Source organism: Pseudophryne corroboree, chromosome 4 (assembly GCF_028390025.1).
Source record: "Pseudophryne corroboree isolate aPseCor3 chromosome 4, aPseCor3.hap2, whole genome shotgun sequence".
Taxonomy (NCBI): Eukaryota; Metazoa; Chordata; class Amphibia; order Anura; family Myobatrachidae; genus Pseudophryne; species Pseudophryne corroboree.
In genome coordinates this window covers 602,675,267-602,688,014 of record NC_086447.1, presented here as the reverse complement: position 1 = coordinate 602,688,014, position 12,748 = coordinate 602,675,267, and the positions used below count along the sequence as shown (strand labels likewise).

The 12,748-nt window shown below is 51.5% G+C and overlaps 1 protein-coding gene and 1 long non-coding RNA gene across 3 annotated transcripts in view; one reads left to right on the top strand and one right to left on the bottom strand.

The window, feature by feature from the left end:
* QPCT (glutaminyl-peptide cyclotransferase) overlaps positions 1–883 on the top strand; it is a 277,919-nt gene extending 277,036 nt beyond the window's left edge. For both annotated transcript variants that reach the window (XM_063917570.1, XM_063917571.1), the window contains one exon: positions 637–883. In XM_063917570.1, the coding sequence (XP_063773640.1) occupies positions 637–782 (146 nt within the window). In that variant the 3' untranslated portion in view covers positions 783–883. The remainder of the gene's footprint in view (positions 1–636) is intronic.
* LOC134910030 (uncharacterized) overlaps positions 1–12,748 on the bottom strand; it is a 91,648-nt gene that overhangs the window by 71,393 nt on the left and 7,507 nt on the right. The window lies entirely within an intron of this gene.

Genomic DNA, 12,748 nt, shown 5'->3' with positions numbered 1-12,748 from the left:
CAGCCGCAAATTTAAGTGCTGTACATTGTGGCATTTACGGCTTTTAGGGGCCTATTTATCACCATCCGCATCCAGGATGCGGATGACAGGTGATTAAATCGCCCAAACTCGCACTGCGATAATTGATTACATTGCAGGGCTGTATCAATTATCACGTGCAGGGACAGAGCTTGCGGTCAAGCTCTGTCCCTGCGATGATACTCCGCAGCATCATCGGGGTAGCTGGGCAAATGACACATCGCAGTGCTGCCCTGTGAACTTGGATTATCACAGGGCACACTTCTGTATTTTTTCACATTTTTTTTAGTAAATTTGGCCACATCACATTTCCCATTATAAGTATGGAGAATGCGATGTGGGTTACTAAAAAAAAAGTGAATTAGAAGGTGCTCCAAATGCCCTTTAATACATTCAGGTGATACTAAAATAATGTGAAAAGGGTGTGAAAACACCCTTTTTCACATTATTTTAGTAAAAATAATGTTAATAGACCCCTTAAGTAAAAACACTTTGCACTGAATAAATGGAATTAGCAATTACTTTATACTGATCAGATATATAAGGTTGTTAATGGAACATTTTAAATAATTATGTACTACTAATTATTATGCATACAATAAACATGTTCTATTGCAGGTGTTCCAGTCCTACACCTTATTCCTTCCCCCTTTCCTGATGTTTGGCACACAATGGAAGATACTGAAGAAAATCTTGATTCTTCAACTATAAACAATATCAATAAAATTGTACAAGTGTTTGTTCTTGAATACCTTAATATATGATGCTACTGGAAGAGGCTACAAAATGGGAAGTAGCGTTAAAAAAAAGTTTGTGAACCCCTAAATATTAAGTCTATTTCATAATGACAGGTAAATATAATGCACCTATTTATGCCTTTATTTTATTTAGCACATTAATGTCATATTCACAGTGTTTGTTAGAAAAAGCATGTAGACCTTTAAGTTCAGTAACTTTAGTTACCTGAAGCCATTCATTCGCCATATCATATGAATATGTACATTTCCTGTGCTATTTATCAAATAGCTTTATCCGTGATGTTTTCGGTCTTGCTTGCAATAACAGCTAAATCACGTCACAGCAAGTCAGTAAAAGTGAGGGAATTCATTATTTTATTCCAAAATTATAATCCACATTCTGCTAACCTTAAATTTACTAAACTTATGATCTGAAAAGGGATCGGTATGAGTTACCAATAGCCGGGATGTCGTCCGTCATTATACCGACGCAGGCGTCCCGGCCACCAGGATGCTGGCAGAGTGGCGAGCGCTTGTAAGCCCCTTGTGGGCTCGCTGCGCTCGTGTCATGGACACACATAGAGGGAGAAAAGTCTGTGGCGCTGGCATTGTACTGCATTGCGGGATCCCGTGCTGCGGCATGTTAACAGCATACCGCTGTAAAGTATCATATGTGACCCTTCCTCCACAATATAAATCCAATGAAGAGAGAATGAATGTATTGAGTCACATTAGCATGTATGGTGTCATTGGCCATGCAGAACAAGGCAGATTGTAGTGACTGAAGTAGCCACAGTCAATAATCCACCTGACATAAGGCACCATGGCCTGGTAACAGCCACATATGGGCAGTCAACAAGATCTCAAAGTGTGTGGTCAGCTTTAACATGTATAACCTTAGAGCTATAGTTTTACACGGAGATAAGTACCAGCCAATCAACTTCCTAACTGCCATGTCACAGGCTATGTTTGAAAAATGACAGGAGCTGATTGGCTGGTGCTTTATTTCTGTCCAAGAATCAGTAAATAGACCCCTATGTAACTTATTGTTGCAATATGAATAAAATGTAATACTAGAATTTCTGTTTATCGACACTATTTTAATCCAGTCTTTATTTGTATATTTTAAAATCTTTCAGGTTTGCATCATGTTACTACATGACTACGCATTAGTAAATTCTTCTGATGTTTGAATACTGCAGTAAACCTTTGTACTGTGCTTTTTGTATATACTACTCAATATGAATACAGAAAATGTTGTCTAATACTACATTTTTATATCTACAATTGTCATGTAATGTGTGCATGTTGTTAGTTTTAAAAGAATAAAAACTGTTGCTGCCTTACATAAACTTATTTTTTTATATTTTCCTAATTAAATATTTATGCTAGGTAAACAGAAACACATATTTAGTATGATTAATGTACAGAATGGAAATCAATAGCACTCTAAAGATAAGCCTACAATTACAAATGCTATGGAGGTTGGTAATAGGAGAAACTTAAAATTGTGTTTTTTGTTGATTCTCTGACACTTTCACATGGAAATAAAGCACATTTACGTGATTCTTTAAGACATTGGGGCAGATTTAACAACGAGTGATTCATTACTAATGGTCCTTCAACCAATCAGCTCCTGTCATTTTTCAAACACATGACAGGAGCTGATTGTTTGGTGCACCATTTAAGATTAGTAACGAATGATAACAAGAATATCACTTGTTAAATCTGCTCCATTATCTGTATTAAAGAATTTCAGCAATCCCTGCTCTTTCATTTTTTTCTTTGCATTCTGGTTCTATTTGGTTTAAAGACAAAAATGCATCCAAATAAATGGAGACAAAGGACAGGCAGACATAAGTTGGGGAATACAGACTGACTATGTCATAAACAGCACCTGTTTCTGGGTCATTTGGGCATACTTGTATAGAGCTCAGCGGTTACGGAGACTGAAATACGGTGAAGTGAAAGGATCAAAATAGCAATATATATAAAACAGCATTAGGCCATGCACTCTGATTTGCCATCTCCTATATAATAGCCCTGCGACTCTGCCTGGACCGCTGGGCGTGGCTAGGAGCTCTCATTGGGATAGTGGCAGGTCTATCACACCCAGTCCACAGCTGATTGGGTGAGAAACGCCCTCCCACACAGGTTACATCCAATGGGAGGCTCTGCCCTTTGCCTGCTGTGTTTTCACAGAGCAGGATTATCAATGGGACTGATAGAGCTGCAGCTCCAGTTCCACACCCCAAAATAGACCACCTGCATCTGCAGCAACACACCCTCCAACAAGTTACACCTAAACATTGATGCACATCCGAAAAGGGGGCGTGGTCACAGATACAGTGGCGTGGCCACGCCCCTTTCCCTATACTTTCAATGGAAGCTTGGAGAGTCAAAAAACGGTACAGACCATAAAAAAAAGGGACTGTACCTGCCAAAAAGCTGCAGCTGGAGAGTATGCCACTGCATCTGCAGCAAGTCTCTGCGCTGTAGATAGAGAAAACAAAACAATTTTACTGCAGCGTCCTATGGTGGTCATTCCGAGTTGTTCGCTCGCTAGCAGTTTTTAGCAGCCGTGCAAACGCTATGCCGCCTCCCACTGGAAGTGTATTTTAGCTTAGCAGAAGTGCGAACGAAAGGATCGCAGAGCAGCTACAAAATAATTTTGTGCAGTTTCAGTGTACCTTCAGACCTACTCAGCTCTTGCGATCACTGCAGACTGTTCAGTTCCTGTTTTGACGTCACGAACACGCCCTGCCTTCGGCCAGCCACGCCTGCGTTTTTTCTGGCACGCCTGCGTTTTTTCGAACACTCCCTGAAAACGGTCAGTTGACACCCAGAAACGCCCACTTCATGTCAATCACTCTGCGGCCAGCAGTGCGACTGAAAAGCTTCGCTAGACCCTGTGTGAAACTACATCTTTCGTAATAGTACAACGCGCGTGCGCATTGCGCCGCATACGCATGCGCAGAAGTGCCGTTTTTTTGCCTGATCGCTGCGCATCGAACAAAAGCAGCTAGCGAACAACTCTGAATGACCACCAATGTCCTGCTGCCAGTCCGCCTGCCCCCTCCGCCATCAACCATCCCCACTCCCTAGCCGCAGCGCAGGTGGAACAAAAGCTGCTGCGGCCACCGGCATAGATGTGTATGAAAACGGCGCAGCGGAAGGCTTTCATAGCCCTCCCTGCGCCGCATACTCTCTGAGCCCCGGAGCCTTCTCTGTGTGAAGTCACAGAAGTGCCTCCCCGCCACATCCGCACCCAGATCCCCAGAGGCCCTGACTCTGCAACATAGCACCTGGGCTGCCGGCCTGGAAGCCCCGAGATGACTAATGTAACGGATAGAGTGGGTGGTATCGCGGAGGGTGATGTATAGACGCTGAATCAATGTAAAAGGTGACAGTGCTGTACAGTGCGGTGGGTGTGCAGTCAGGGCTGGTGCTACAGTGTTCGGCGCCCCCCTACAGACTATAAATTTGCACCCTTGCATACTTTACAAACGAACAGCGCACATAATACCACCTATAGTAGAGACACTTACACATGTAATGCCCCCTGTAGCAGAGACGCTTACACATGTAACACCCCCTGAACCAGTGACGCTTACACAAGTAACACCCCCTGTACCAGTGATGCTTACACATGTAACACCCCCTGTACCTGTGCCGCTTACACACGTAACGCCCCCCTGTACCATTGACGCCTACATACGTAACGTCCCCCTGTAACAGTGATGCTTACACACGTAACGCCCCCCTGTACCACTGCTGCTTACACAAGTAATGCCTCCTGTACCAGTGCCGCTTACACACGTAACGCCCCCTGTAGCAGAGATGCTTACAAACGTAACACCCCCTGTACCAGTGCCACTTACAAATGTAGCAGTGACGCTTAAACACGTAACGCCCTCTGTACCAGTGACGCGTAGACACGTAACGCCCCCCGTACCAGTGCCGCTTACACACGTAACGCCCCCCTATACCAGTAATGCTTACACACGTAACGCCCCCCTATACCAGTGCCACTTACACACGTAATGCCCCCTGTAGCACTGACGCTTACACACGTAACGCCCCCTGTACCAGTGACGCTTACACACGTAATGCTCCCTGTAGCAGTGCCACTTAGACACGTAACGCCCCCCTGTACCAGTGACGCTTACACACGTAACACCCCCTGTAGCAGTGATGCTTACACACGTAACGCCCCCACCGTACCCGTGACGCTTACACACGTAGCACCCCCTCTACCTGTGCCGCTTACACATGTAACGCCCCCTGTAGCAGTGCTGCTTACACACGTAACGCCCCCTGTACCATTGACGCCTACATACGTAACGTCCCCCTGTAACAGTGATGCTTACACACGTAACGCCCCCCTGTACCACTGCTGCTTACACAAGTAATGCCTCCTGTACCAGTGCCGCTTACACACGTAACGCCCCCTGTAGCAGAGATGCTTACAAACGTAACACCCCCTGTACCAGTGCCACTTACAAATGTAGCAGTGACGCTTAAACACGTAACGCCCTCTGTACCAGTGACGCGTAGACACGTAACGCCCCCGTACCAGTGCCGCTTACACACGTAACGCCCCCCTATACCAGTAATGCTTACACACGTAACGCCCCCCTATACCAGTGCCACTTACACACGTAATGCCCCCTGTAGCACTGACGCTTACACACGTAACGCCCCCTGTACCAGTGACGCTTACACACGTAATGCTCCCTGTAGCAGTGCCACTTAGACACGTAACGCCCCCCTGTACCAGTGACTTACACACGTAACACCCCCTGTAGCAGTGATGCTTACACACGTAACGCCCCCACCGTACCCGTGACGCTTACACACGTAGCACCCCCTCTACCTGTGCCGCTTACACATGTAACGCCCCCTGTAGCAGTGCCGCTTACACACGTAACGCCCCCTGTACCATTGACGCCTACATACTTAACGTCCCCCTGTAACAGTGATGCTTACACACGTAACGCCCCCCTGTACCACTGCTGCTTACACAAGTAATGCCTCCTGTACCAGTGCCGCTTACACACGTAACGCCCCCTGTAGCAGAGATGCTTACAAACGTAACACCCCCTGTACCAGTGCCACTTACAAATGTAGCAGTGACGCTTAAACACGTAACGCCCTCTGTACCAGTGACGCGTAGACACGTAACGCCCCCCGTACCAGTGCCGCTTACACACGTAACACCCCCCTATACCAGTAATGCTTACACACGTAACGCCCCCCTATACCAGTGCCACTTACACACGTAATGCCCCCTGTAGCACTGACGCTTACACACGTAACGCCCCCTGTACCAGTGACGCTTACACACGTAATGCTCCCTGTAGCAGTGCCACTTTTTCCACTTACGAGCACGGGTCGCAGCCGGGAGCCTGACACGGGAGCTGCCCCCTGCTGCGACCCGTGCTCGGCCCCTTTCCCATCAGCAGTCACAACCCGGCATATGCCGGGTTGGTGACGCTTCTAGTGACGCGGCAGGGGCGGCGCAGGGAGATCACATGATCTCCCAGCGCCGCCCTTCCACACAGTGTAAATAGGAGCCGTGTCGCATCGACACGGCTCCCGTTTACACTACAACCCTACCCGGATCAGTCCCGTGTCCTACCCAGGTAAATAGCCGGGTAGGATTCACGGGTCACTTGATCCGGGTTTACCCTTTTCCACTTGCAAAAAACACGGGTAAATGCGCGCCCCCGTGCATTTACCCGTGTTTTTTAAGCTAGTGGAAAAGGGGTATTACACACGTAATGCCCCCTGTAGCACTGACGCTTACACACGTAACGCCCCCTGTACCAGTGACGCTTACACACGTAATGCTCCCTGTAGCAGTGCCACTTAGACACGTAACGCCCCCCCTGTACCAGTGACGCTTACACACGTAACACCCCCTGTAGCAGTGATGCTTACACACGTAACGCCCCCACCGTACCCGTGACGCTTACACACGTAGCACCCCCTCTACCTGTGCCGCTTACACATGTAACGCCCCCTGTACCGGTGCCGCTTACACACGTAACGCCCCCTGTACCGGTGCCGCTTACACACGTAACGCCCCCTGTACCGGTGCCGCTTACACACATAATGCTCCCTGTAACAGTGACGCTTACACACGTAACGCCCCCTGTAGCAGTGCCGCTTTCACACGTAACGCCCCCTGTAGCAGTGACGTTTAGACACGTAACGTCCCCTCTACCAGTGACGCTTACACACGTAACGCCCCCCGTACCAGTAATGCTTAGACACGTAACGCCCCCTGTACCAGTGCCGCTTAGACACGTAACGCCCCCTATACCAGTGCTGCTTACACACGTAATGCCCCCTGTAGCAGTGATGCTTACACACGTAACGCCCCCACCGTACCAGTGCTGCTTACACACGTAGCACCCCCTCTACCTGTGCCGCTTACACATGTAACGCCCCCTGTAGCAGTGCCGCTTACACACGTAACGCAGCCTGTAGCAGTGCCGCTTACACACGTAACGCCCCCTGTACCAGTGCCGCTTACACATGTAACGCCCCCTGTACCGGTGCCGCTTACACACGTAACGCCCCCTATACCAGTGCTGCTTACACACGTAATGCCCCCTGTAGCAGTGACGTTTACACACGTAACGCCCCCTGTACCAGTGCCACTTACACACGTAACACCCCTGTAGCAGTGATGCTTACACGTGTAACACCCCCTGTACCAGTGCCACTTACACACGTAATGCCCCCTGTAGCAGTGACGCTAACACACGTAACGCCCCCTGTACCAGTGACGCTTACACACGTAATGCTCCCTGTAGCAGTGCCACTTAGACACGTAACGCCCCCCTGTACCAGTGAAGCTTACACACGTAACACCCCCTGTAGCAGTGATGCTTACACACGTAACGCCCCCCACCGTACCAGTTACGCTTACACACGTAGCACCCCCTCTACCAGTGCCGCTTACACATGTAACGCCCCCTGTAGCAGTGCCGCTTACACACGTAACGCCCCCTGTACCGGTGCCGCTTACACACGTAACGCCCCCTGTACCGGTGCCGCTTACACACATAATGCTCCCTGTAACAGTGACGCTTACACACGTAACACCCCCTGTAGCAGTACCGCTTACACACTTAACGCTCCCTGTAGCAGTGACGTTTAGACACGTAACGTCCCTTGTACCAGTGACGCTTACACACGTAACGCCCCCGTACCAGTAATGCTTAGACACGTAACGCCCCCTGTACCAGTGCCGCTTACACACGTAACGCCCCCCTATACCAGTAATGCTTACACACGTAACGCCCCCCTATACCAGTGCCACTTACACCCCTTTTCCACTTACGAGCACGGGTCGCAGCCGGGAGCCTGACACGGGAGCTGCCCCCTGCTGCGACCCGTGCTCGGCCCCTTTCCCATCAGCAGTCACAACCCGGCATATGCCGGGTTGGTGACGCTTCTAGTGACGCGGCAGGGGCGGCGCAGGGAGATCACATGATCTCCCAGCGCCGCCCTTCCATACAGTGTAAATGGGAGCCGTGTCGCATCGACACGGCTCCCGTTTACACTACAACCCTACCCGGATCAGTCCCGTGTCCTACCCAGGTAAATAGCCGGGTAGGATTCACGGGTCACTTGATCCGGGTTTACCCTTTTCCACTTGCAAAAAACACGGGTAAATGCGCGCCCCCGTGCATTTACCCGTGTTTTTTAAGCTAGTGGAAAAGGGGTATTACACACGTAATGCCCCCTGTAGCACTGACGCTTACACACGTAACGCCCCCTGTACCAGTGACGCTTACACACGTAATGCTCCCTGTAGCAGTGCCACTTAGACACGTAACGCCCCCCTGTACCAGTGACGCTTACACACGTAACACCCCCTGTAGCAGTGATGCTTACACACGTAACGCTCCCACCGTACCCGTGACGCTTACACACGTAGCACCCCCTCTACCTGTGCCGCTTACACATGTAACGCCCCCTGTAGCAGTGCCGCTTACACACGTAACGCCCCCTGTACCGGTGCCGCTTACACACGTAACGCCCCCTGTACCGGTGCCGCTTACACACATAATGCTCCCTGTAACAGTGACGCTTACACACGTAACGCCCCCTGTAGCAGTGCCGCTTTCACACGTAACGCCCCCTGTAGCAGTGACGTTTAGACACGTAATGTCCCCTCTACCAGTGACGCTTACACACGTAACGCCCCCCGTACCAGTAATGCTTAGACACGTAACGCCCCCTGTACCAGTGCCGCTTACACACGTAACGCCCCCTATACCAGTGCTGCTTACACACGTAATGCCCCCTGTAGCAGTGATGCTTACACACGTACCGCCCCCACCGTACCAGTGCTGCTTACACACGTAGCACCCCCTCTACCTGTGCCGCTTACACATGTAACGCCCCCTGTAGCAGTGCCGCTTACACACGTAACGCCCCCTGTAGCAGTGCCGCTTACACACGTAACGCCCCCTGTACCAGTGCCGCTTACACATGTAACGCCCCCTGTACCGGTGCCGCTTACACACGTAACGCCCCCTATACCAGTGCTGCTTACACACGTAATGCCCCCTGTAGCAGTGACGTTTACACACGTAACGCCCCCTGTACCAGTGCCACTTACACACGTAACACCCCTGTAGCAGTGATGCTTACACGTGTAACACCCCCTGTACCAGTGCCACTTACACACGTAATGCCCCCTGTAGCAGTGACGCTAACACACGTAACGCCCCCTGTACCAGTGACGATTACACACGTAATGCTCCCTGTAGCAGTGCCACTTAGACACGTAACGCCCCCCTGTACCAGTGAAGCTTACACACGTAACACCCCCTGTAGCAGTGATGCTTACACACGTAACGCCCCCACCGTACCAGTTACGCTTACACACGTAGCACCCCCTCTACCAGTGCCGCTTACACATGTAACGCCCCCTGTAGCAGTGCCGCTTACACACGTAACGCCCCCTGTACCGGTGCCGCTTACACACGTAACGCCCCCTGTACCGGTGCCGCTTACACACATAATGCTCCCTGTAACAGTGACGCTTACACACGTAACACCCCCTGTAGCAGTACCGCTTACACACGTAACGCCCCCTGTAGCAGTGACGTTTAGACACGTAACGTCCCTTGTACCAGTGACGCTTACACACGTAACGCCCCCCGTACCAGTAATGCTTAGACACGTAACGCCCCCTGTACCAGTGCCGCTTACACACGTAACGCCCCCTATACCAGTGCTGCTTACACACGTAATGCCCCCTGTAGCAGTGACGCTTACACACGTAACGCCCCCTGTACCAGTGCCACTTACACACGTAACACCCCCTGTAGCAGTGATGCTTACACGTGTGACGCCCCCCTGTACCAGTGACGCTTACACACGTAATGCCCCCTGTAGCAGTGACGCTAAGACACGTAATGCCCTCTGTACCAGTGCCGCTTAGACACGTAACGCCCCCTGTACCAGTGCCGCTTACACACGTAACGCCCCCCTGTACCAGTGACGCTTACACACGTAACGCCCCTATACCAGTGCTGCTTACACACGTAATGCCCCCTGTAGCAGTGCCGCTTATACATGTAATGCCCCCTGTTTCAGTGATGCTTACACACGTAACGCCCCCCTGTACCAGTGACGCTTACACACGTAATCCCCCTGTAGTAGTGCCGCTTACACACGTAGCGCCCCCTTTTCCAATGCCGCTTACACACATAACGCCCCCTGTAGCAGTGCCGCTTACACAAGTAACGCTCTCTGTACCAGTGCCGCTTACACACGTAACGCCCCCTGTAGCAGTGCCGCTTACACACGTAACGCCCCCTGTACCAGTGCCGCTTACACACGTAACGCCCCCTGTACCGGTGCCGCTTACACACGTAATGCCCCCCCGTACCAGTGACGCTTACACACGTAACGCCCCCCTGTACCAGTGACGCTTACACACGTAACGCCCCTATACCAGTGCTGCTTACACACGTAATGCCCCCTGTAGCAGTGCCGCTTATACATGTAATGCCCCCTGTTTCAGTGATGCTTACACACGTAACGCCCCCCTGTACCAGTGACGCTTACACACGTAATCCCCCTGTAGTAGTGCCGCTTACACACGTAGCGCCCCCTTTTCCAATGCCGCTTACACACATAACGCCCCCTGTAGCAGTGCCGCTTACACAAGTAACGCTCTCTGTACCAGTGCCGCTTACACACGTAACGCCCCCTGTAGCAGTGCCGCTTACACACGTAACGCCCCCTGTACCAGTGCCGCTTACACACGTAACGCCCCCTGTACCGGTGCCGCTTACACACGTAATGCCCCCGTACCAGTGACGCTTACACACGTAGCACCCCCTCTACCAGTGCCGCTTACACACGTAATGCCCCCTGTAGCAGTGCCGCTTACACACGTAACGCTCCCTGTAGCAGTGCCGCTTACACACGTAACGCCCCCTGTAGCAGTGCCGCTTACACACGTAACGCCCCCTGTACCAGTGCCGCTTACACACGTAACGCCCCCTGTACCGGTGCCGCTTACACACATAATGCTCCCTGTAACAGTGACGCTTACACACGTAACACCCCCTGTAGCAGTGCCGCTTACACACGTAACGCCCCCTGTAGCAGTGACGCTTAGACACGTAACGTCCCCTGTACCAGTGACGCTTACACACGTAACGCCCCCATTACCAGTAATGCTTAGACACGTAACGCCCCCTGTACCAGTGCCGCTTACACACGTAACGCCCCCTATACAAGTGCTGCTTACACACGTAATGCCCCCTGTAGCAGTGACGCTTACACACGTAACGCCCCCTGTACCAGTGCCGCTTACACACGTAACACACACTGTAGCAGTGATGCTTACATGCGTAACGCCCCCCTGTACCAGTGACGCTCACACACGTATTGCCCCCTGTAGCAGTGACGCTTAGACACGTAACGCCCCCTGTATCAGTGCCGCTTACACACGTAACACCCCCTGTAGCAGTGCCACTTACACACGTAACGCCCCCTGTAGCAGTGCCGCTTACACACGTAACACCCCCTGTACCAGTGCCGCTTACACACGTAACGCCCCCTGTACCGGTGCCGCTTACACACATAATGCTCCCTGTAACAGTGACGCTTACACACGTAACACCCCCTGTAGCAGTGCCGCTTACACACGTAACACCCCCTGTAGCAGTGACGCTTAGACACGTAACGTCCCCTGTACCAGTGACGCTTACACACGTAATGCCCCCTGTAGCAGTGACGCTTAGACACGTAAACGCCCTCTGTACCAGTGCCGCTTACACACGTAACGCCCCCTGTACCAGTGCCGCTTACACACATAACGCCCCCTGTACCAGTGACGCTTACACACGTAAAGCCCCCTATACCAGTGCTGCTTACACACGTAATGCCCCCTTTAGCAGTGACGCTTATACATGTAATGCCCCCTGTTACAGTGATGCTTACACACGTAACGCCCCCCTGTACCAGTGACACTTACACACGTAATGCCCCCTGTAGCAGTGCTGCTTAGACACGTAACGCCCCCCTGTACCAGTGACGCTTACACACGTAGCGCCCCCTTTACCAATGCCGCTTACACACGTAACGCCCCCTGTTCAGTGCCGCTTACACACGTAACGCCCCCTGTTCAGTGCCGCTTACACAAGTAACGCCCCCTGTACCAGTGCCGCTTACACACGTAACGCCCCCTGTACCAGTGCCGATTAAACACGTAACGCTCCCTGTACCAGTTACGCTTACACACGTAACACCCCCTGTACCAGTGACGCTTACACACGTAACGCCCCCTGTACCAGTGACGCTTACACACGTAACACCCCCGTAGCAGTGACGCTTATACACGTAACGCCCCCTGTACCAGTGACGCTTACACACGTAACGCCCCCTGTACCAGTGCCGCTTACACACGTAACGCCCCCCTCTACCAGTGCCGCTTACACACGTAACACCCC